Genomic DNA, 27,826 nt, shown 5'->3' with positions numbered 1-27,826 from the left:
AATAGAATTCTACTAATTTATTGATGATTATCATTCATAGCATATTCTTAAACTAATATTAACTACATTGATCCATAGTGATGGATGCTTTACCCTGACTGAAATGACCTCTGCTGAAACAAACAAGCACGTGCTTTAATAAGCAGTATACTTCTATCTTATAAGTGGACAACACATGTTGTTTCAATCAATACGTATATCTCGATTCCCTAAGTTGTACATAAGTTTATCCTGTTGGCTCGAGGTTAATATGCGTATATGACACAATTGATGGACCAATCAGCATTGCAACATAGGAATCGTATTGTAAAATGTTCACCAGAACAAACAAATATTGACTAGATTTTCATCATTGTTGATGTTTCCTTTTCCTAATGGTATTTTTCTGAAGGAGTAAGTAATTGCACTTGATTGACATTTATCTTTTCCACTTGTGTCTTTTTTTCATTGGTCCAACATCGCACACCAAACCGATCCTTACGTTCTTTCGAAAGAAAAAGAAATATATTGAAGTTATATTGTTAATGTATATGTTTTCTTTTATCAAACTTTATACCAATTAAGTCCAAACATTTTCAAAATTTAATTAATAATAGTTAAAAGAAATATATTTTGGTACGATTTTTTTTAAAACTAATAGTTAATTGACCATTACGGTACGATAGAGTTATCGAATTCTACGTTTAACTTTTGGTCGTTTTGAACATATAAACACCATTGTACATTGGACGCTATTTTCAATTATCTCACGTGATTTAAAAAAAAATAATTATGCTGACATCAGGCAAAATGTGCAATAAAAAAACATTTAGAATATAAGTATTTTTTTAACCCAAAGGAGACTTGATACTACAATTTATTTGGCCTCCTTTACATTTCTATTCAAGCATCAGTGTCGAGTCTTTGATAAAAAAAAAAAAAAGGCGTCTGGCGTTCCAAATTTTTATTCTATTGTCATATAGATCATTTTTTTTTCGAAATACTATAGATAAATATCCAAACAAAAGATAGCCCGGTCTGTTCTTGTCAATCCTTTCGGAATTTCGATTATAAACGCTTTGCAATTGTATACTTTGTTCAGTCTTTTTTTATTATTTGAGCGTCACTGATAAGTCTTATGTTGACGAAACACGCGTCCGTCTTACAAATATCAATGCTGGTGTCCATTGTGAGTTAATTCACATTGTATTGAACTTACTGCCATGAGAGTATCTCATTGAAATAAAATATTAAACTTACTTTTAGTCAACCATATGCAAATCGACAATATTATAACACATCCTGAAAATCCGATGACTAGTAAAGTCATTGTCAGCACGCTTGCTTCTTCTTCTATAAAACAAACAACATGAAATTAACATATTGTTTCCCAGTTAAAAAGCCATCAATAGTGAGAACAATTCAAACCTCAAATTACAAAGCACTGGTAAATGCTACGTTCACATATTCTTTTGTCTTCTCCAATTATTTGTGAGTTTAAAGTTTTAAATTTATATAATTTGCAACTGGAGAAAAACATTTTGCGACTTATAACATAGTATTAAAGCTAAACCTAGATCGCGCAATTTCACAGTTTTTGCACTGACATTATGAATTATCATAACGGTGAAATGCAAGACAAACTAAAATAAAAACAGCAAATCAGACAAAAATAGTAACAACTTACCCTGACATATATCTATGTATTCGTCAAAAATGGTAACATTACGATACACAAAGTTGCACAGTATTTGCACTCTACCTTCACAATCGACACCGTTAACAGCAAAACTATCAATCACGTTAACATCGTTATAATATGTGTACCATTTCATAACAGTAACGGTTGTCTCATTGATAAACTGACCCTGTAAAAAAAAAAAAAACAATCCGTCTTGAATAAGGTTTCCTCTCATAATATTTCATTTTATGTACAATTTTATAAATATCTCACTTATTATTTAAACACAAAATAAGATTTCGTCCTTAGAATTAATGGAAGATGTACGGTAATGTAATTGTTTCTATATTATTTTTCTGCTAAATGAAAACAGTTTTTTTTTGCTATCCAATTGAGATAAATAATAGAATTAAGTAGTGTGCCTTCTCACCTTAAACAGTGTTGAACAAACAGGAACAGGGTTCACCTTATAGAGCATAATTTCTATCTCCATTTTGCCATTGTTGATATTTTTTCCAGATGTTGTTGATGTTTCATTTGCTGGTAGAGCTTTATAGAAATTAACAAATAACAACATAAATTGAATATCTTAACATTAAGATGTGTCAATAATATTTCGCATACAATAATAAAACTATTCAAACATTGCCAATAGCTTATTTAGTTTATAAATGTCTTGGACGTCAAAATAACAAATTGCGCTAAATCGTTTCGTCTTTTATTTGTCTTTTTCAAATGTATGAAATTCAAATAAATCTTTGAATAATGTAATAAGCACATTTTAAAGACAATTGTTCTATGTCTTAATGTTTGATTGGATATTTCTGTTGTTGTCTTTTTTCGTGTTTTCGGTTTCTTTTGTTACTAAATGTAAAAAAGAATATAGGATGGTATACAACTCAATTGAAATTTGTATACATGTTTTAAAAATTAAAAGTACTTACACATGACATGGTTTGGTTCGACAGATAGATTCTTAGTGAAATCAGAAAATCCACAGGAACACGTGTATTGACAATCCAAATCTGATTCACTTAAATTGTGAATTAATAACCCAAAACTTTGACTGTTATTTCGAGTTAACATTTCATACTTAGACGGATTTCGGCATTTATTATCCATACAAAGCAAATCGTATTGTTGGCCTCCTGTCCACTGTCGAAGATCTGTTCGTTGCTTTGAAAAATTGTTTTCCTTTTTCTCACTCATGGAACACCAAAAAATAACGTCTTTTCCAAAGCTTACGGGCAAGGTTGTTAGTTTCCACGAAGCTGAAAGCAAATTAAATGTTGATAAAAGAGATGTTGATTATAACTATGAACAAGACTATGATTGTTTTAAACGTGAGAGCATTCGGGAATTTATTTTTTTCCAAATATGTGATACCTTTTCCTTTTTTTTTAAATTGTCGTTGAATATAATTACATGTAGATACATTTGTTACTATGATGAAATATGACTGTTCATAAAAAATTATACAAGAGGTTGAATTTTGTCTGGTGATAACTTTAAACATACCTTATTTACCTGGTATAGAACATTTATTTAAATCGGAAATTGCAGAAACCTTGGTTGGTGTTGTAGAGTGAAAAGGAAGGTGTAACATGCACAGAGATTCATGTAGTAAGATCACCATGTTTAATGCGATAAAAAGTCAGTTCATAAATTTTAAGATTTTACTCTCTTCTTACCTGACGGAGATACTTTATCCACAGCAAATATCATCATAACAATGTTAACTAACATTCCTTTCATACTGAATGGTTTTAACAATATTCTAGAAAAAAACAATAATGTTATCAAAAATGATGTTTTTGTCCCAGGCGGATAACCCTGGCCTCATAACTTTTTGGAACTATTGTTCTTCGGCGATCTTCACCTTCGTAGTTGTTATGGCTTTCAAACTTTTTACATCTGACCATAGTTTTGTGCGGACGTAGCGCGCGTCTGGCATATAAAAATAGTTTTTAACCTGTTACCTTTTGATGGCTATTAAAATTACATTCATGTTCTTGTTTTTTAGGTGTGGGCATACCCGTATACTTTTTACTTTAAGTCAGTGAACTATATTGCAAATCAAAAAGTGAGAAATCTTGTCACTTGTTGGCTATCAAAGTAAATACTGATCAGTAGGCTTAACTTAAATTTTAAATTTATCGATTCTTAAAGTTCACTCTGTTAAAGGGCACCAGTAATAAATGTATTACATTCTTATTTCAAAGTAAATCAATTGCGTTTTGGTCAACAATTAACCAGCCGAAACATTTAAAGTTTACCGTAATCGCAAACTTCACCCGGCGATAATTCAACCAAATAACCACAAATTAACAATATACATTTACTAATTGTGGTTTGTCAAATTATAAAATTATTCACTTCGCTGAAATTTACAAATAAAAAAATGTACAACATCTTGATTAAGACGATCAGCAACAATTGTGGTGACTGAAAGATAAGCGCATTATTATTTAACTGAGCCATTAATTAATACTCATTTTGTATGTTTCTTTGCTATTGTTTTTCATACTGACAATGAACTATTACAAAGCATTCGCTTGAAAGTGACACAACAGAAGTGTCTTACAAGGGATTGAATTAATTCAACAGTGCACTAATTGTACCATATATGAATTTTTACATGCTCACATAAAAAAAAGCCAAATAATTTTTTAAAGACGACAAAAAAAAAAAAACAACATGAGTGTTCACTGGAATTTTTCTCCAAAGTTCCGTCTCATATTATATATGTTTTCGATTTCGAGAAACATTTGTGTAATGATTAAAGGTTTTGTATATAATACTTGAGTTTGCATCTTAATTCAGTTAGTTCAAAGCTTACCTGCAAAATTATATGTTCTGCATCAAATGTGGACTGAGCTCTTACTAAATGTAGCTATAAATGCAGTGTCAATGAACAGTATGTAACGATGATTTCTGTATTTCTGAGTGCACTTTACTTTGTAACCTAAATGAGGATATAATATAATCTAAATAATAAATACCATAAATTTCTATTTTTATACAATGACGAAGGATCGTACCCGGGACTTTTCAATATCTATGTTGTCTTGTTCGACGCAGTTTAAAGTTGCATATAGGTCATTAAAGATTCAATTTAAATGTCTAACCTGTTCCATTTACTACTTTTAAAACAAATGGTCGGGGAGCAAGTCAATACATTGATATGCAAACTTTTTGCTTCTTTAAAATATGTCAAATTTATTTGATTTTTCTTTACATTCAGATGTTAAACCTCATTTAAGATGTGATTCCATAGTCCTCCTTATAAACAAAGGAAATTAAGGAAACGGCTCGTTTGAGTACAAATAGAATAATAACCCCAAACGTGTGCGTAAATGTTTAGACATTTAAGAGATTTTGTTCAAAAGTAATAATACTAGGTAATAGGAATTGTCACAATTGATATTATATCGATATACTACAATTACAAATCCAAACATAGATACAGCGCATCATGATCATGCTGATAAAATATAACCTTTCCACAATAACAATGGCATTCATATTAAACTAGATTATGATCACTCCCGTGTTTTGAAAGTGTTAAACTGATATAATTTCTGTGGAGCAAATAAAATGAAAATGACAAAGACTGTAAAAAATAAAATGATATTTAAATTATCATCATAAATCTACCTCTTACTGTAACCTATACGGTCCCGTGTTCCAAGTCATATATTAAATGGATATGAACGCTTTCAATTTCTACGTGTGTACTGTTTGCATTTAACCAATGTATTTTATGGTTTAATAGATGTCAAATTTCATACAATTTGGTCTTTAAAAAATACGACATTAAACTAATGACAGGTCCACTGTTACAATTTAGGGATTATTTAACAAAATGGTAAAAATCACAACAGTCGATTATCGAAACACACCATTCACCAAACGCAATCTTCAACGATGGACATCTTTTTGATGTGAATGTGAAACATCGATGAACTTTCATAACAGAAGGTCGTCGATTATCAAAATGATTTGCATTGCCTTTCCGGAATTGAATGATATTTCAATAGTACAATTATTACTCGATCGGTCCATCAATATTACAAAAACAATACTACTGGTCTAGTAATTCTCTTATCTTGTTCAAGACTAACATTTGCTTATTTTTGTCCGGTGTAAGCCCACCCGTATATTTGTTTCTATAGGTCAGCGTACTGTGTTGAAAATTAAAAAAAAACACTAACTTGTCACTTTGTTTAGTCATGAGAGTAAAGACATAGATCTAACATTTATATTGTACATGTATTTAAATGATACCACAATTTCTTTTTGTATATCAATCTGAAGTCTTAACTTTAACTTCAAATCATATTACTACTCTGACATTTATATCGATTATTAAATAAAGGTTCCAAAAACTATGAATGTGAACTATTAGATATATAAAGATGTGTTGTACATTTAGTTTTAAAAGTATTAAAGTTATGTTTTGATTATAAAGTTACCTAACAAAATATTTAAATGATACCGTAACCGCAACATTAACTAGGCGCTAAATAAACCAAATACCCCTAATTAAACTAACTTATACTTCCAAGAACTTTTTAAAGTTTGCGGTTTGTCAAGTTATAAAATTTGAAAATAACATCAATCTTAACCTCTTACAATGTAATATTAATCTGTTTTGTCGACAAAACGATAACAGAAGCGTTTTAAATTTTTTTTTATTAACAACAATAATTAATGTAATAAGTGCTCCCTATTTGAATATTGAAACAATGACAAAAACATATGGTTATAGCAATACAATTATAAAAAAAAAAAAAAAAAAACAAAGTACCTCTAAAACTCTTGGTGAAAATCGATAGCAAAGTAGAAGAAAATAATGCATGTTCCTTTATGTCATCTGTCTAGTATAATAAAAGTAAATTATCAAAAATGCAAAATGTCAGGGAAAATTGAAAACGGAAGGTCAATATAAACGTATTCGAGGAAAATATATGTTTATAGTTATTAATATTTTCATTTACAGGATCTACTTACATTGTATATTTGCATCATTCATCTTGAATAAGTTTTAAAAGAGTAGGTTTATCATGTTTATACTATAGCATACCCTCGAAATTATATGTTCTGCATTAAATGTACCATAAAGACTAGTCTTGTTATCTGAATCTGGTAATATCTTGTCGAAGACCAGTTTATATCGATGATTTCTGCCTCCGTGTATCTTTAATATTCTCTTTTGAACGTAATAAGGATGCGAAATGAATGTAAATGCAAATTATCATTTTTTTAATTTTTTTTTTATTAAATGACGACCGATCGGGGTTTCACCATATTTTTATCATTCTATATAAAGGTATGGAATCATTCGTATTCTATGTAGTGCAATATAATATAAAGAGGTATTTAAAGATTCAATTGTAATGTGATACACTCATAAATAAACTGTTAAAGATATACTTCTGCCAAAGTCAGAACAATGATGTTTAAATTGTTCCGATTTGAAAGACATTTTTGTTTAAACAAAACAGATCGATTTTGTGATATGCTTTTTTTGCTGTCATCAAAAGTAATAGTTTTTGTTGCAATTGATATGCTATCAGTCCATTATGATTATCGAACAAAAACAGCCCCATAACATGATGATCTTTAATGTATTTAAACTATAATTATCTCATTCATGTGTGACCCAAATTGTATTAACACCTGTGTATTTGTTATTGTTACCTTGAACCAATATATCCAACGACATAAAAACTAAAAGTAAACACAAGCTTGTCTATGACTTAAAAATATTACAATAAAGCTGTATCAGTAATCTACCTATACAGTTAAGTGAGTATGACAGCTTAATATTTTTATAGCGTACTGTAAGATATTTAGGGAGATAGATTGCTATTTGCTTATTAAATTTTGGATGTTAAAAAAAGGTACCAATGAGACAATTTTTCGGATGTCACGTAGAGTAACACAACTTCTTATCTAAATATAATAATATTGATCAATTATCAAGGTTTTTTAATCTCGTCACAAATAATACTAATTTCATTATCCACCATTAGCCACGAATTTCGCATCATTTAAAAGGCGAACATATTCACCCAATAACTCTATAAAAAAATTACATGTTCCTAGAAATTTATAAATGAACAGTATTAAAGCTAAATTGATCTCTAAATGAAGAAGCAAATTGATAATAATAAACGGTGAATACAATCTAGATTGAAGGGATCTATCAGATATGGCATACAATAATTGATAACACTGTAAACTAATCAGATGTAATTCCGTTCTTCTATAATTTTTTATAGAGCAAATTGGATTTCCGGTTAAAATAGTTGTATTACCATCGTCAAAATATACAAAAATTGGGATGTTGAATTATTGCTTGATACAGCTACATATATTCTGCACCTGAATTTTTTTTTCTTTCGTTTAAAGATAAACATTTTGTACTTACGATCTGCACAGTATTATAGACTATATTAACTAACAATTAGAATTTATATCGTTATCATCATACTCAAATTCAAAATGATATATTAAGCGATATAATAAAAGGAATATCAAACGTATGGACAAAGTGTTGCGGCTTTTTCGGGCTCGTTTACAATCGTTTGCTCGATACATACAATTCGTGAGGAACTCAATTCAATAATTTTCAATTCTTGGAAAGCTTTTAGAAAAGGTACAAAAGAAGGGCGCAACATATCTGAGGGATATTCAAACTCATATATCAAAAATAAATTGACTACGCCATGATTAAAAAAAAAAGAAAAAAAAGACATACAGAAAACCATCAGTTAACAAGACACAACATAGAAAATTAATACCAGATAACAACAACTTCAATAAAAATTGGGGATTACCTCAGATGTTCCTGAAAGAAATACAGATCCTGCGCCATGTATGGCACCCGTCGTGTTGCTCATGTTTTTACAAACCAGTCAAATAGTAATATTCGTTAATCCACATTCATGGACAGGGAAAGGGATTGTAGCAACGACATTAGGCAAACAACACATGTATCATCTGTGAAAATAACATTCCGTAACGGTCAATCAATTCGTGACTGCGTCCATAATATTAACGAAGACATGATTTCAACTTCACCATTTTGAACTTTTGGTTTAATAGCTACAATGTTTGCATTAATCCTCTATCAAGTAATTTATGATAGGATATACAAATCTGGAAATAAAGTAACATATGGGAGATATATACTCCGTATACAGGCGCTGCTGGAATGTTGCTACATAGAAATAGAAAGTTCACAAAACTGGGAAGCTATTATCATCTCTTTTGTCGTAAAGTTTTGTTTCAACCCACCCTCATTGTCAATTTCTAGACGTAAACCAAGATACTGGGCAGCTTTTAATCTCTGGTCGTTGTTGTCCTATAAACTATCATATACCTTATTTGTATCTGCCAATATTTAAATATTATACTACTGATCTCAAATTTACAAAAGTCGATATAAAACAAGAATGAGAATCGTTGCTATATATGTCGACAAAAGGGGAAACAAAAACTCCAAACATATGATTGGAATTTCAACTCTAATGTACTAATGTATCCTTATGAAGACTGAGTCTTATGATAAGTTTGATATTCAAGAAGAAATTATAAAAAATAATATCATTACTTGGTTCACACAGATAAAATCACAAGGATGCTGAACTCCGCGGAAAATTCAAAACACTTTTAAATACTAGTAAGTATTACATTACCACAGACTATACACTGAAAGGGCCCTCTGTCTTTATCAAGCAATGAATTATACACCGTCCGTCTTTATCTGGTAATGAATTATACACCGTCTGTCTTTATCTAGCAATACATTATACAATTGAGGATGTGAGATATTTCTACAAATCATGAAAATATTCTCCGTAAATTATAGCACTGTGACGAAATGGGAATTTACAACTTCCGTGTATAAAGCCTCAGGCATATTTCCTCGACCTATCCAGAATTATAATGTATTCTCTTAACGTATGGATGTCATTGATATTTTTTTATATCATTTGTAACATGCACCCATGCATCTAATTTCTAATATTTTAATGTCATTATATTACAAAAAAAGTATATCCTGGCCTACTGACGATACGATTTTGATACCGTATATCGCTAACACTTTTTACATAATTTGATGATAAAATGTTTAATTTTAAAACACATTTGTTTGCATAAAACAGTTTACTTTGCGATTCTGGACAGTTTAATGTTCACTTGGTTTAAATTCCAGTTATTGCGCAAGTTCACGCAAATACTTACTGCAATTTAAAATCACAGAGGTAAAAATCAAGAATTTGATTGACTGATAATTAATCGATGACTATTTCGAAAAATACATGTCCTTTAAACTGTATTACACATAAAACCCCCCTTTTTTTCGCTATTTTGCATTTCCGTCAATAATGATGGTTGTATTGAACATCATTCGTGCTTTTATGTAAATCGTCACTTCCTTCCTACGCTAACCGAATGGTTGTAATAGTATAATGTTTTATTGCACGAATTATTCGGCGATTTTTTTATAAAATGTATTCAGCACTGAAGTCATGAGGAAAAGGTAGCTAAATACATACGAATCAAACATTATTTTTTGTTTATCCTGCAAAAGGATTACCTCGAAGTGTCTTTTTGAATTTCAGGAAAAGTAAATGTATTAAAATGCGTATTTGTAATGCATAAAGGTTTCGTGTTATTTTCATGATGTATAAGAAAACATTTATCAAGCATATGTGACTATGCAAATATCTGTGAAGATATAACTTTTATATTTTATGCAAAATGTTTACGTTTTGACAATAATCGTGATAAACAAAAGATTGTTGCTAATTAACATTATTAAGCGTGTTCCTGATTAGTGTGTTCTAAAACAGAATAGCCTATACATGATTAGTTAGTTTAATTATTGTGAAAACAGAGATCTTGATAAAAAAAAGTACACTTTCTGTAGATCAATTCAATTTAGACAACTGATTTAGCAGAGAATAATATAATATTTTGAGACGTTATAATATAACGGAAATTTACTCACGTTCAAATTTCGCGTTTCTCTAGCTACCGTGAACAATCAAAAATAAATCTATTGGAGGAATTAAACGATATACGGTAATTAATCATTTTGTCCAAAAAATAGTTTGAAAGGTTTTGTATTTTTAAATTAAATCATTTAAGCCTTTGTCAGAGACTTGATCACAATCCCGAGAATAAGACACGCACATCAGTGAAACATTTATTCTACTACACGCATTAGTTTGCATTGGGGTTCTATCATTGTGATTCGATAAGAATAAAAGAACAAACTCATAATAATGTGCAATCTTTTAATGTAAAAATATAATCCGATTCATGAAAGCTATAAAAGTAGTAATGCTAAAACATTTTCAAAATATTTTCAAAGTTATAAAAATACGTATAGACTAGGTAATGCTTTTGGTAGCAAAATATGATCCAAAAGTAAATGAATAACTAGACACATCATTTGGAGAAGTGGAAAACGTTATGATCGAACAGCAGGAATAACAAATAACTGTCTTATTTCTGACCTTATATACACATCTCTAAACAAAATTCTTACATGTTGTACATACTTTTAGCTGTTTATGTATATAAACTGCAGTTTGACTAAAAGATGTGTGAATTGAATAAAATATTTAAATTAAATGACATCCAAACAACATCTAGATACAGGTGATTAATAAACAGCGTTTAAAGGGACTACATTACAAAAACGAACTTTTTGTTGATTTTTTTTATTAAACGTTTGACACAAGGTCAATTTCTAAATGACCAATCGAAATCGGAAATATACATTTTAAATGTATTGTTAAATTTCATGTAAAATATTTATACGCAAACAGTAGAACCGAACGCTCAACAATTTACCGTCATCTTCAAACTTTTTATACAAATCGTCATGTGCATCATTGGTACTTCCATACGGTACTTCCATTTTCAAAATTTGTGCAAGGTGCAAATACTTTAAAACTTACATAACAAATATCATGAAGTTACTGATTTTCCAGTAATTGTGGATTATTTATTGCATGTCTTATTGATAGCCTGCACCTAAATAGTCAAATCATTTTAAATCTACCTACCTTCTGAAACAACATATTTTAAAAACGATGCATACTTAAAGTCGTGTTGCCCACGATAAGCAGTTGAAACCTGTGAAGTGTTTTTTTCTTGATTGTGTATTTGTAAGAAAGTAGCTTTCAATTTGTAACAGAGCGATACCGCCTCTGCATAAAATTAACCAATAAGCATCCCTGATAATTTCATTTATATTTTTTTTTAAGCGTGCCTGATAAAAGTAGGCCCAATTCCTTTCATAATTGTACCAAATGACATAAAAACTGTAAGGGAACCTTGTGGGTCCTTTTGTATAAAAAAATATACCCATTTCCTTTAGATATTTTATGCAAAATATTCAAGAATCCCTTAAAAAGTTACACCGTGTTAACTACTGATAATCGAAAAGAACACAAGGTTCTTATAAACACAGCATTACTATTGGTCAATTTTTTCGACGGTAGTCTTATCAGAAATCATATCTAATTCAGCTGTCCTTCGATCTAATCCTTAATCATTGATGACGATAATCACAACCCATAGTACCTTTCAGTACAATATACACACAAATAATAATAAAAATAAATATTTTGCTATCTTGAGAAGATGTCATCGGTTTTGATGTGAAAGAAATTCACATCTTACAATTTCTGCAGTTGCTCTAAATGCAAACTGAGTATTCCCGTTAACGCTTGAAACTAACTGTCTTAGAGGCAGGTGTCTGAACAAAAATGCAATCTATATTACCAGGAAGTAGTATAATAATACTTATTATTGTATTGCAATATAATATTTCCCACAGAAAGTAGCCAAGAATTCCAATATTGCACTAGTGCAATAAATTTTCAAAATTCATGACGTGATCGACGACAAAATCTAAGTTTAAACACATTTTTACTTTCAAATATTACATTGCTATACAATAAAAGGGTTATTGCATGAATATCGAGGAATATTGTCCCTCGTAGAGCATATATTGCACTCGCAAGCTCGTGCAATATAAAATTCTACTCGAGACAATATTCCCCAATATTCATGAAATAACCCTATATTATTCCTTTATATGACTATAAATGAAAAAGAACTTACATCTTTCTGGAATGTAATGCTTGTAATAAATGATATAACATAATAACGTTAACGAGTGCAACTCTCAACCAGAATAATATATATATTTAACCTTTTTAATCAATCATAATATGATTCATGTTTGACCTAAACTTTGGTCATACCCATGTATTTGTCATTGTAACCTACAACCAATCTATCCAACAACAGAAAACTAAAAGTAAAAACTAGCTTGTCTATAACTAACAACTATAGTTAAGTATTACTTAATATAGTTAATCGAATATTTTTAAGGATTTGTGATTCGTTAAAACTTGATCAATGAACATTTGTATTTATTCAGTTTGCACGCCAAAACTGTTGTTTTTAGTTTTTCGTAGGTCAAATCAGCATATTGCACAGGGAATACAGCATGTTACTAAAAATACATTCTAGAAATCCCCAAATTTATATTGTTCATGCAATAGTTGTTGATTAATAATATAACAATTGTAGCCTTTGGTTGAGGTCAATACGATGTTATATCGACCTAGAGAAGCATATCGACCTCGGACTTCATCCTCAGTCAATATGCTTCTCTTAGGTCGATATAACCACGTATCGACCTCATACAAAGGTTATAATTGTATAATATCAACCTATAACCGTAGATGTATATAGACAAGATATAGTTTATTAAATTGCAGTCAGCTGTAACACTGATGCATATGATCGCACTTTTAAAACGCAGTCTGTCAGTCATTATAAAAATCACCATAAAGTATATTAATGATTGTTTTTATTGAGATCATCTGTATATCTTTATTTGATGTCTTTTAATATGTATCCTTATTTTGTTTTTGTTTTTTTGTTCATGAACATTAATAATGTGAGCCCTGATGAACGCACCTATTTATATGTCATTTGTTTTCTTGTAAATACTGTTACTCTAATATAATTATAGTCAATTTAACTTTTGTAAGTTTATTGTCTCAATACTATAAACTATAATTATTAAATGTAAATGTGTTTATACTAATAAATATTGTCTATTGTCTATTGTCTCCAATATATTCTGACAACCAATTCAATTAAGTGAATATGAGAGCTTTAAATTTTTATTTCGTACTGTAAGATATTTATGGAGATTAATTCCTATTTCCTGTATAAATAAGATATGAAAAGATGAGGCAAGAGTGTCAATGAGACAACTCTCCGAAGGTCCAAAGCAACATTACGTATTAATATATAATTATATTGGTTAATCAAAATTCCATCTCGTAACTTGTACTGCTGTTTACATTGTCGACTATAAGCTACAAATTTTCAATCATTTTATAAACATTAACTGATTGTACATTTTTCCAGAAGTTTTTAAATAAACAATATATTAAAGTCTTGCTTGATTTGTAAATTGAAGGAGCATGGTAATAAAGGAACGACTGTCAAAGGTTAATACAATTTCGATTGAATGGTTGTCTATCAGATATGACAAAGAATACATTTTTAACACTGAATCTACCGGATGTATTATCTTTTTTTTATCTATTAAGATGAAACTAAACATTGATTTCCGGTTAAAACAGTTCTATTACAATCGTCATAATTTATGTTTTATAACAAATGGGATGCCAAATGATAACATTGTTTGTAAAAAAAATTAGCTTGCAATAGCTATAGGTAACAGAGCGATACCGTCTCGAGATAAAATCAGCCAATAGCCATCCCTGGTACTACCATATAATATGTTTTTCGGTTGAGCGTATCTGATGGCCAATTCTTTTAATATATACATGTACCCAATAACATAAAAACTGTTAAGGAACCGGGTGGGTCCTTTTGTATAAAGAAAAAAACCCATTTTCTTTCAACATTTGTTTGCTAAATAATGAAGAATCCCTTTAAATGTTTCACCGTTTTAACTCCTTTTTCAATCTAATAAAATACAAGATTATGATTAAGCTAATATCTGTGAGAAAACTTATAAACGGAAAAAAGGAATACGGCCTTCATATGTTAACCCGGTCTGATATTTCGCACGATCGTGAGAGTAAGGTGATAAAATCCCTGACAGTATTATTTTCCTAAGGGAATACGATATAGATTTGATCTCACGATGATTATTTTACGAAAACGTGCATACAAGCATATATAAAAAAATACATTGATGTGCTAGATTTAGAGATGCATGGGGTCAAAATTAAATCATATGCATGTACCTATAATTTCTATTTCTTGGACATGTCTTTCCTAAACTAATTGTTTCAAAACATAAACTCCTTTAGATAATGTTTGCTGTAAATTCATTTAATTGAAAAAAATCATAGTTGAAGTCTTGATATGAATTGGAAGACATAATTTTTTACTAAATCTGGTTAAGAAAGAGGGATCGAAGCTGATACTAAATATCACATGATACTTTTCGATGTGCCATTGTTTTACATAGCAATACATAACATAGTAACGGCATTACCTGCATGTGACCTTATCTATATGCTTATAACTTGATGTTATATTACTCTTTTTTTTTAATCATTATCATGCATCGAAAATATTTCATTTCACTTACTTAAAAAAAAATAATGTTAGAAAAAGCCTAATGGACCATCTATCTTTAATCATTAATTATACAAAAATTTGAAAGACATATTAGGCCATTCAACATATTCAAAAAGGTACTTTAAATTTTCTGCTGTTATGCAAATATATTGTTTTTTGTTCAAAGACGTATTATTTTATTCAATTAGCCTTACATAAATATGATATCTAATGATCCACAGGTGTTAATTCACATTCATGTCCAGTGAAGGATGTTTATTCAATATTGTCGACATCGCGATATCTACAATGTTAACACGATATAGTGTCAACATTGTTTACATTGTTTGAACCCTTATATAATGTATACATCGTTGACATCGCGATGTATACAATGTTAAAACGATGTCGTGTTAACATCGTTTACATTGTTTGAACCCTTTTATATTGTTTACATCGTTGACACCGTTAACATTGCGATGTATACAATATAAACCAGATGTCGTGTCAACAACGTTGACATTGTCTGAACTCTTATATATTGTTTACATCGTTGACATCGTTAACATCGCGATGTTTTCAATGTTAACACGATGTCGTGTCAACATCGTTTACATTGTTTGATCCCCGTATATATTGTTTACATCGTTGACATCGTTAACATTGCGATGTATACAATGTAAACACGATGTCGTGTCAACATTGTTGACATTGTTTGAACTTTTATCTATTGTTTACATCGTTGACATCGTTAACATCGTGATGTTTACAAGGTTAAAACAATGTCGTGTGAAAATCGTTGACATTGTTTAAACTCTTATATATTGTTTACATCCTTGACATCGTTAACATCGCGATGTACACAATATTAAACCGATATCTAGTCAACTTTGTTAACATTGTTTGAACTCTTATATATATTGTTTACATCGTTGACATCGTTAACATAGCGATGTATACATATAAGAAGATGCGGTATAAGTTCAAATGAGACAACTTTTTATTTAAACTTCATCTTTTATAAGTATACCCCTATAGGTTTGACATTAATACGGAGTTTTGGTTTTTATCGAGTAGCAAGCTATGAAAGGCACAAAAAAAACACTAGTGTAAAACTATTTGAACAGGAAAAATAAAGGTCTAATGTAAAAAAAACATGAAACCAGAAACACGTATGAACAATTCAACAAACGACAACTACTGAACGACAGATTCCTGACTAAGGACAGGTGCAAACAAATGCAGTTAGTTTAACGTTTATATACATACCATAGACTCAATATAAAATATAAACACGATTTTGACACAATATTGTTAGCATTGTTATGTAAACAATTTAAACAGAAAGGTATTTATAAAAAAAGAAGTGGTATGATTGCAAATAAGTAAAATTTCCAGTACATACATACTAACTGGCACATCTATAGATAACCGTATGGCCTTTAACATTGAGCAAAGTTTATATGGCATAGTTAACAATAAAAGACGCCGACATGAAAAATGGAAAACAATTTTAACTATATAACTAACTGCTTAACCATGTTAACTTATTTTAAAAAAAAAAAGAAAAAAAATGTATATACAACAACAACAAGATGTTGACACTATATTGTTAACATTACGATGTATACGATGTGAACGATGTAAACAGAAAGGTGTAGACACTATATATACAATATAAACACGATGTTGACACACTATTGTCAACATCGCGATGTATGCGATGTGAACGATGTAAACAGAACGGTATAGACTCTATATATATAATATAAACACGATGTTGACACAATATTGTCAACATCGCGATGTATGCGATGTGAACGATGTAAACAGAAAGGTATGGACTTTATATATATAAATACAATATAAACACGATGTTGACACGATATTGTCAACATCGCAATGTATACGATGTGAACGATGTAAACAGAACGGTATAGACTATATATATATAATATAAACACGATGTTGACACAATATTGTCAACATCGCGATGTATGCGATGTGAACGATGTAAACAGAAAGGTATGGACTGTATATATATAAATACAATATAAACACGATGTTGACACGATATTGTCAACATCGCGATGTATACGATGTGAACGATGTAAACAGAAAGGTATAGACTATATATACACGATGTTGACACAATATTGTCAACATTGCGATGTATACGATGTGAACGATGTAAACAGAAAGGTATAGACTTTATATATATATATATATATACAATATAAACACGATGTTGATACAATATTGTCAACATCGCGATGTATACGATGTGAACGATGTAAACATAAAGGTATAGACTCTACATATATAATATAAATACGATGTTGACACAATATTGTCAACATCGCAATGTATACGATGTGAACGATGTAAACAGAAAGGTATAGACTTTATATATATAAATACAATATAAACACGATGTTGACATGATATTGTCAGCATCGTGATGTATACGATGTGAACGATGTAAACAGAAAGGTATAGACTCTATATATACACGTTGACACGTTATTGTCAACATCGCGATGTATACGATGTGAACGATGCGAACAGAAAGGTATAGACTTTATATATATATATACAATATAAACACGATGTTGACACGTTATTGTCAACATCGCGATGCATACGATGTGAACGATGTAAACAGAAAACTATAGACTCTATATATATACAATATAAACACGATGTCGACACGATATTGTCAACATCCCGATGTATACGATGTGAACGATGTAAACAGAAAGGTATAGAACATATTGATAGGATACAATGTAAACACAATAACGACACTATAAAGTTGACATTGCGATGTTGACAATATCGACAAAACATCGTGCACTGGACATAGTTCTTAATTCATCTAAAAAGATAATATGAGAGCCGTGATGTAGTGGTTAGTGCATCGGACTACTAACACAAGGGTTCCTGGTTTCGATCTCTGTTCCAAAGAGAAAAATTCTCAATTTTCGGTTCTATCTTGACACCATTTGTAGTATTATCTTGAGGAAACGATGCTAGTCGAAAGGGGACGATAAACGACTGACCTGTGTTACGAGAGAGTCATATATCTTGCACGTAAAATACCCCTTGTAAATTTCGAAAAAAGAAGGCTAATGCCGCTACAAGGCAGCACTCGCATCCGCAAAGTGGAAAGGGATTAATTTAATTTGCAATAACATGTTTCTCAATCCAACATTAAATAAATACGTTTAAACGAAATCGATGATGTACTCAGTTTGAAATCATTTGTTAAATATTACGACTTAATATGAATTACGCTAAAAACTGTTTATTTAAAAGTTGGAAGTGAAGAATAATGCTACATCCGCCGTTTGTTTTGTATTGAAAAAGACCACCATGATATATAAGGATTGTATTACATAGTGTCGTTAGATATGTGGATGTAAAACCAAATGTCCCTTCATTTACACAGTCAATACAAAAAAGTATTGTATCAAGTATAATTATCATCTTCTGCAATTGAAATCTTATTATGTCCTAATACTCCGCTAAATGACTTAATGTATGCAAGATATATTTGTGAATTGCTCATGAAACATTGTTATACTTAGTAGAGGCGTACAGAATGCTTCTAACATAAATACTTATATATATAATTATAATCGGAATTATCTAAAACTCAATTCATATATGATATTACATCTTTTAATTTTCATTATTAATAATGAACTATGTAACAGGATGACTGCATTATCAACCTTATTACAACAGTATTAAAAACCAATTCTTCAGAGAACATGGAGAACTATTGAAGGTCTTTCCACCTCGATAATAAGAATGAAATTTAAAAAAACGATGTTAGAAAATGTTACTCTGTGTTGATGAAATGTGGTAAATCGAACTGATATAAAAAAAAAATTAATAGGTTTATGCAGAAGACTTAATTGTTTTATAATGAACCAGAAATAATTTAGCACTTTTTGTGCTGACATGCATTGTCATTGATATTGTTATATTTATAAATTTACTGTTTACAAATTTTTGATTTTTTTGGAATACTAAGGCTTTTCTACCTCAGGCATAGATTACCTTAGCTGTATTTGGCAAAAATTTAGGAATTTTTGTTCTCAATGGTCGTCAATTTCGTACTTTATTTGGCCTTTTTAACTTTTTTGGATTCGAGCGTCACTGATGAGTCTTTTGTTGACGAAACGCGCGTCTGGTGAATATACTAAATTCAATTCTGGTATCTATGATGAGTTTATTTACAACCACTAGGTCGATGCCACTGCTGGTGGAGATTTATTTCCCCGATGGTATTACAAGCCCAGTAGTCAGCATTTTTTGTGCTGACATGAATTGTCATTGATATTGTTATATTTATAAATTTACTGTTTACAAAGTTTTTAATTATTTGAAATACTAAGGCTTTTCTACCTCAGGCATAGATTACCTTAGCTGTATTTGGCAAAACTTTTAGTAATATTTGTTCTCAATGCTCGTCAACTTCGTACTTTATTTGGCCTTTTAAACGTTTTTGGATTCGAGCGTCACTGATGAGTCTTTGGTAGACGAAACGTGCGTCTGGCGTATACACTAAATTTAATCCTGGTATCTATGATGATTTTATTTACAATAACTGGGTCGATGCCAATGCAGGTGGAGGGTTATTTCCCCAAAGGTATCACAAGCCCAGTAGTCAGCACTTTTTGTGCTGACATGAATTGTCATTGATATTGTTATATTTTTAAATTTACTGTTTACAAGTTTTTGAATTTTTTGAAATTCTAAGGCTTTACTACCTCAGGCATAGATTACCTAAGCTGTATTTGACAAAACTTTTAGGAATGTTTGTTCTCAATGCTCGTCAATTTCGTACTTTATTTGGCTTTTTTAACGTTTTTGGATTCGAGTGTCACTGACGAGTCTTTTGTAGACGAAACTCGCTTCTGGCGTATATACTAAATTTAATCCTGGTATCTATGATGAGGTTATTTATCAAAGAACAAAATCTAGAACGTCAAATTGACCTTTGAACTTGACCTCAATGTTGAGGTCATAGGTCAGTGATATCAAATCAAAATACCCCAGGTCAATCACTAATATGGTTGTTGAGAAATACTGATTTCAAATACAAAAGGGGAGACAATTCCTATAAGGGTAAACTAAAACTCTTCGACTTAAATAGGTTGAAGTTGCGCCTTTTTGTTAACAGTTACTTGGCCAACACATCATATGATTTACTGTCAAAGTTTCTTTAGAATAACGATGACAAGCAAAATTTAAAATTTATTACATGACCTTGTCCTTTGACCTTGACCTCAATTTCCTTCCAATGGACCAAAGACTTCATATCAAACGACTGTAGACCTCTCCGACTTATAACGTATGAATGTATCCAATAAATCGCCTATCTTCAATTTTAAGACTTTATTTTCGTTCAGTTTAACTTCATTATATACGAAATAAGTATCTAGTACATGTGACAAAATATCTTGAATTGGTTTATTTACGAATGAAATGGTAACTCATTAAATATAAATCAGTTTAAAGCAAATTAAACAACAGGTATTTTTTATAGCATTTATTTAAAACAGGTTAACAAAAACATTGAGCAATAACAAAATCATACACATGAAAAGTTATATGTTCGTCTTATCAAACTGATGTGCGTAAAAGATTGTAAATGATGCCCAAGCATTGGCCAAACGCTTTCAGTTTTATTGATTGCATGCATTTGGACAATAACACTACATAAACACATATACAATAAATAATAGTCGCACATGATTTATTACATAAACATTCTAACATCTTACGTTATATTCTAAAACATTTACACTTATAACACGTTTAGCTGCACATTGAAATACGAAATGATACTTGCTGATAGGAAATATTTACAGATGATATCAAGCAAGGAAATGGTATGTCAAAATTGCATAGTAAAGCAGTGAATATATTATTAACAAAAGTGCTAAACTCACTTTGAATCGGAGATCGGAGTATTCATCCGAAAGTATGATCATGTAACTATTTAGAAAATGTTTTTATTTGTTTGATATACCAATGGAATGCTGTTCCTTATATATTACCTAGCTCTGCCTCTAGTTCCTGATAAAGACTATGTTAGCTGTAAAATTCGGTAAATTAATACTTAAATCTTTTGCACAAAAAAGATTGAACTTATGTGAAATTCTACAAATGAGTTGTGATGCTAACTCTGTTTTAGCGTGTTATGGAATGCATCCGAAATGATGCTCAATGAACAGTATAAATTACATGATACTGCTGCAAACATGACAAACTCAAATCATAATTGATAGAAATTAATGTATGTCCTTTCATATAAATTGTTTTGTTTTAATTCAATCCCATGTACAATAACTGTATTTGTCTTTAACCTACATTTTTTACCTTTAATAGAGAAATAAAGGCACTTGACAATTTGTTTTTCTTTGGTCTGCATAACAAATTTAAAATACAAAAAAAGTCAATTAAAATAGCTAAATGATATATACAAAAATGATATTTGATAATACTTACTAGCCGAAATTTAATTTAGCAATTCAACTGTATTTATTTGCTAAATGTCTTGTTTCAACAAATAAACTAATCTCCTGTTCTATTTTGTGAATGCTCTACAGTGGTTGGCTGGAGTTATCAATCGTAAATATCATAATTGAATAAGTCAGTGTTACTGTGACGTTATAACGCAAGCATTGTGTAATCGGAAATGTACGGGTTAACGTCCCGAAAGCAACATTTCGTGTAGTGATTTTTCAGTTTCATGATTATTATCGTCTGCAATTATTGATTGATCTTGATTGGTTATTGCACTTTGTTTCGTCTTTTCATTGGTCAAACATTATCTGCCAAATGGTACATCGTGTCATTTCCTGAGGACGAGAAAAATGAATGAATTCAAATTATTTAAGTAATTACTTTTATCAAACTGCAAAAATTGTAAACATTTTAGTGTTTTAACTTTCAAGTAATTATTCAAGAAAATATTCAACTAATACAATGACCAGAACGATAGATTCAGTAATTGAATTTACATCTCAACTTTTAATCGTTTTTATCATATATTCGAATGACGCCGATATCATTTCACTTCACGATTAAAACAAGTACTCATTTGGACTCTTGGCATGGAGTAAATACATACAATGCAAATTTTACTGTCCAGTTTATACAAATCAAAATAGCGCTATCCAGAAAAAAACAGGTTTTGTTTTTACCAAAAAGAGCTGTAAACGATGCAGCATGCATACAATCTACACACACTTAAGACATTCGACGGCAAAGTGTTAGATATCATTTTATTATTTTGTTTTCTTATTTGAGTCTTTTTTTTTTTATTATATATTTTGATATTGTTTATGAATGTATTAACCTAAAGTCGTTGATGAATTTTATGCATTTAATTCATTGACAATCTTATATTGCTTCTGTTTTGATATTAATAATTTAGACAGAAAACTCTGTAATTCATATAAGAATCAATATATAGTAAAGACATTTAAATCAAAATTCACGGAACAATTATGATGTGGCAATTTTGCTTTTCATGAGAATTTAGAGAGACAAGACACTTGTTATATTTTTCATTGTGAGGTAAGATTCGAACGATATCGAAATATAAAAAGTACTTTAAAACTTACTTTTAACCAAATATATGCAAATCAACAAAATCATAACAAACACACAACACCCGATGGCTGGTAAAACCATTGTCCGCATGCTCAATTTGTTTTCTAAAAATTAGAAACAAAAATAGAATAAACATAAAAAAGAGTTTTATTTCAATATAGAACAAACGAAATAAGACTTTTTCATACACGCGTTAGGGGTCTCGTTTGCCAAGTGGTCTATGTAGTTCTACTACAGTAATCACTGGCTAACAATGAGGTTGTGAGTTCGAACCCCCCTTTTGCAGGTGCACTCGACACCTATCTTAAATTTAGATACATTAATACAAATTTTGAGTATGATATCTTTCCTCACTGTTGTATGTGAATTCACACCATCCTTCAAAAAAAAGAATAGTATACATGTAGAAATGATCAAGTCCTGTTTTACAAAGCAGATTACTTTTTGCTGAAGTTAGTGTTTGGACGATGCTTGCTACACCTCAGTTTCACACTGAATCTTTACAAAATATGAACCATCACGATCCTATTCAAGACATAATAGAAGGAAGATCGAATTAGAAAACTGTAGAAATTAAATTAAGCTTACCTTGACATATATCTATGTATTCGTCAAAAATTGTGACATTACTATACACAAGGTTGCAAAGTATTTGCAGTCTACCTTCACAACCGACACTGTCTACAGGAAAATCATAAACCACCTTAACATCGTTGTAATACGTGTACCATTTCATAACAGTAACAGTTGCATTATTGATAAACCGACCCTGCAAAAAAAAGAGGAGGTCTCTTCAATTTTTTTCTGTGCATACAGTGTATCTAACGTATCAGAACTATCTAAATAAACAAAATTATTGTTGATAAGATGTATCTTCAAATAAGGCAATGCAATTGAATTGTGATATATATCTTTTACTTGTGACAATGAAATCAGATTTTCAGGATGCATTTGAAATGAAATAAAAACATAAAGTAGTTATGCCTTCTCACCTTAAGCAATGCTGAGCAGTTTGGAACAGGGTTCACCTTGTGAAGAATTATTTCTATTGCCATGTTGTCGTTGTTGATATTGTTTTTATCTTTTATTGTTTTTGTAATTGATTGTAACGCTGCAACAGAAATAAAAAGTAGTAAATATAAATGGTATTTCTTTAATTTCAATACATGAAAACAAGTATTTCTTATGGGGTAATCAACATATTTAACCTACGAGAAATGCCCGTTTTCTTGATAGATGTGTCTAGAGTTATTACCATAAGACTCATTAGTATTGCCAAAATGAAGTTTTTACAATGCATTTTTAAAGATATGATAAAAAGTATGGGTCACCGTGCTATTTTCCAAGCTATGAGTCGTTGAAAATTGTATACATTTGGTTTGTTTGTTCAGAAAAAAACAACACATTTGTGTGCATAAAAAAAATCTATGAAATAGAAATTTGAAATGAATTGTGAGAATATAGGTTTTATAATCATGATAATATATTATTTACAATAAGAAAATATAAATAAAAATGGTGTCACCGAACTTATTTTCGTGCTACGATAAAAAACAAAAAACAAATCCTATTTTACTAAAAACATGATCTATCTTTAAATGGTTTATTTGAAAAGACAGATTCTAAAAACACAAAATTTGAAATTTGTTTAAATATTTTGAGTTATACAAGAAATCACCAAGCTTTTTTATATCAATAAACAGTCTAACCAGTAAATTGCAAATCTGTCTCCAAATAACTAGACCGATTTTGTACGGAATTGTCGATCTAAGATGGCGGTATACCACGAATCTTTCTAAAGATATTTGATATAATCTTCAGAGTTTGATATCTATACTGTTAGACTTCCTGCTTACATGTATTTTACGTAAAAAAAAAAACTCCAAATGATATACATTTTTATTACTTAACAAGTACTTACATATAACTTGTTTTGGTTCAATAGAAAGATTTCCATGGAAATCATTGAATCCACAGGAACACGTGTATGAGTGGTTTATATCTGATTCACTAAAATTGTGTATCAATAATCCAAAATTTAGACTGGTACTTTGTGTAATCATTTCATACTTAGATGAGTTTCGACAATCACCGTCCATACACAGTAATTGGTATTGTGGACCCCCTGTCCAACCTCTAGGGTCTGGTTCTTGTTTGGAAGTATTACATTCAACTTCATCAAGAAGGCACATCAGATAAACATCTTTTCCAAATGTTACTCTAGTGTTAGTCAGTTTCCACGTACCTGAAAGCAATTTTTAATTATAACTGTTAAAAAGTATATACATGTATGCATTAGAAGAATAAACTGATTATGTTCGGAAAACGAATTTTCCCAAATATGTTACACTTTTTTGTTAAATTATATTTTAGAAACAATAGGAGGTAGATTCAAAGAAAATTTTATAGAAAATAAATGATTTGAAATGATGTTATCAAAACCTGTATCGGTGTCGTAGTGGTAAAAGGAAATACATTATGAAACAATTAATGGAGTTGCATCACACTGATATATTTCATGCAACACTTATTGAGCACTTGCTAATTATATTGCATCAGTTAAACGAATGTTTGAACGTTTGCACTAGTCATACATTTAAACAGAACCAAAATGCTTACGTTGAACCTTTAAAAAAAAGATACTTACAGTTCAAAATATGAATCTATAGTTTGGCATGGTTAAGACATTTATGCCGTATACCTACATGTGGAAGTCGTTCTTCCTGTTATAATTCTTTATATTGGCGTCGACTTTATATGAAACAATCACAAGATCATTTCATTATGCTAACGTATGTACTCAACTTATTGAAATAAGGAACTTGGTTTGATCTGTGTGTCTCTTCCGGGTGACGCTTGTGTTGTTAATGGACCGTATTTAAACAAAACCACTCAGCACCGTGGAATATCGTCGCCTTTTTATATGTGTGAAATATTAATGAAATACTTACCAGACGTAGATGCTTTACCAGCAACTAATACAACCATAACAATGTGAACCAACATTCTATTCATATGGTCTTTAAAGCAATCTAGAAAAAAAGTAGAATTTGTTGATTATAGATGCGTGATATGTTCAACAATCTGTTTTTGACAAAACGATTTTTTTTAATGTTTAAGTGTTTAAATAATATCATAACAGTACGATTGATATTCGATCGCTCTATCAAAATAAACTATACATAAACACATATCTAGATAACCTTCAATTTTTGTTCACAATTACTATCTCGTTCATTATTTAGATTTTGGTGCACGCCCTTATATCTATTACATAAATTCAATTCATAATATTGCAAATCAAACCACAAACAAAAGAAAACACTATCTTGTCACTTTCATGAAAAGAGCTACCTTACCTAATAATAAAATTTCTTTGTTTTCTATGCTTTTACATTGTGTGTTAGGTCTGATATATTTTGATTGTCCATATGCTACAAAACATAACAACAGTACTTATCTAGATAACCTTTAATATTTTCCAGATATCAATCTCATTATTTATTTTTATTTTGACCTCACCCAGAATTTGATACATTTATTCAATTGATTATGTTGCAAATCAAACAACAAACAAAATAAAACACTATACTGTCACCGTCTTACAACTTGATATGACAGTAAATCCTTATCAATAGTATTAAAATCAAGCCTTCAATCATATTTTTATTCTTTAACTTCAATTAGTAAATTTAAAGGGGTACCCACGCTATAAATATATACCTTTGTACTTTTTTTTTTAAAGTGTTTCAATACTAGCGGTTTGGTCATAATTTAACCCGTCAAAACATTTAAACTATGATATAACCACAAATATCACCAGGCGCTATTAAAACCATTTGCTTTCGGTTAAAAATCAAAAGTATTTCATGCACTAGTTCAAGCTTGCAGTTCTTCAATATTCAATCATATGCTACGATTCAGTACATGTATAAACCGCCAACAGTACGACATGTTAAATAGGATGAGCTTACCAATCGTCATCATTAAAAGAAAATTGATACAAACCAAGATGTTTTGGTACGATTGTAAATGATATATGAAGTTTTAATGTTTAATGTTTTCGTCTCGTTGCTCCTGTTATTCACGAAAACAATGTATTTTGAAGATTCAATTACTGGTTATTTGACTAAAATTATAATAATTAGCAAAAAACAACAGGAAAAGCTAACGTAGAAAATGTATAAAAAAGAAAACAAACACACTTTCATTGGGTTTTTTTTCTTCTCAGGAAATCGTCGTTTTAATAGATGAGTAAACATGCCCATTTTATGGAGATGTTAACGTATTACATGCGGATATCATGAACGTTTTTGAGGTACATTGTACATGTATAAAATTGCGTGCCCCGTAGAACGATAGTTTTATTTAGTAGTACTGCCTAAGTTTGCATCAAAAATCCTTTATTGCAGTTATCTTAAGGCTTACCTTCGTTAATATATGTTCTGCATAAGAATAAATGTTTAATAAAGCTACCAATTATTATCGAAGAGAAGGTTATAATGATTTGTGTATCCATGCATCTTTAATAATCTATGTTAACTAAATGAGGATGCGACATGAACGTAAATATTAAATATCATAATTTTCTATTTTTATACAATGACGTAAGCTTGTACAGGGACTTCACCATATTTTTATGTCTACCTAAAACAGGTATACCATCTTTTATGTTAGAACCAGTGCAATATGATAATTGGACAGAGAGAACTTTAAAGATTCAATTAAAATATAGCACCTGTTTCACTCCATACGATACTGCTACATGTGCTATAACGCATTCACATTGCAAATTCGATACTATAATGCGCACCTTTTTTAGGCTTAAAAGACAATCGTTTGAAAATAACATGACAAAAATATGATTGCCTTTGAAATACC

At 30.2% G+C, this 27,826-nt stretch overlaps 1 protein-coding gene and 1 long non-coding RNA gene across 3 annotated transcripts in view; both read right to left on the bottom strand.

Moving 5' to 3' along the window:
* Window positions 1-27,549, bottom strand: part of LOC139528558 (uncharacterized) — a 74,860-nt gene extending 47,311 nt beyond the window's left edge. The window contains exons 1-8 of one of the 2 annotated variants that reach the window (XM_071324589.1): window positions 27,374-27,549; window positions 26,305-26,379; window positions 25,897-25,977; window positions 24,867-25,190; window positions 23,938-24,056; window positions 23,534-23,714; window positions 22,957-23,049; window positions 22,052-22,188 (exon numbers count right to left, since the gene is read on the bottom strand). In XM_071324589.1, coding sequence (XP_071180690.1) covers window positions 22,151-22,188; window positions 22,957-23,049; window positions 23,534-23,714; window positions 23,938-24,056; window positions 24,867-25,190; window positions 25,897-25,977; window positions 26,305-26,379; window positions 27,374-27,464 — 1,002 coding nt within the window. In that variant the 5' untranslated portion in view covers window positions 27,465-27,549 and the 3' untranslated portion in view covers window positions 22,052-22,150. Of the gene's footprint in view, window positions 1-22,051; window positions 22,189-22,956; window positions 23,050-23,533; window positions 23,715-23,937; window positions 24,057-24,866; window positions 25,191-25,896; window positions 25,978-26,304; window positions 26,380-27,373 lie in introns of those variants that run through there. The other variant, XM_071324588.1, reaches the window with a different exon arrangement.
* On the bottom strand, window positions 3-1,847 carry LOC139526831 (uncharacterized). The gene is made up of 3 exons (XR_011665193.1): window positions 1,667-1,847; window positions 1,240-1,332; window positions 3-484 (listed from the first exon to the last, which is right to left on the bottom strand). It is a non-coding gene; the product is annotated as an uncharacterized lncRNA (long non-coding RNA).
* Window positions 27,550-27,826: the final 277 nt, after the last annotated feature.

The sequence above is a fragment of the Mytilus edulis genome, chromosome 6 (genome assembly GCF_963676685.1).
Source record: "Mytilus edulis chromosome 6, xbMytEdul2.2, whole genome shotgun sequence".
NCBI classification, from domain to species: domain Eukaryota; kingdom Metazoa; phylum Mollusca; class Bivalvia; order Mytilida; family Mytilidae; genus Mytilus; species Mytilus edulis.
The sequence above is the reverse complement of the archived record's forward strand: the minus strand, read 5'-3'. Positions and strand labels throughout refer to the sequence as shown.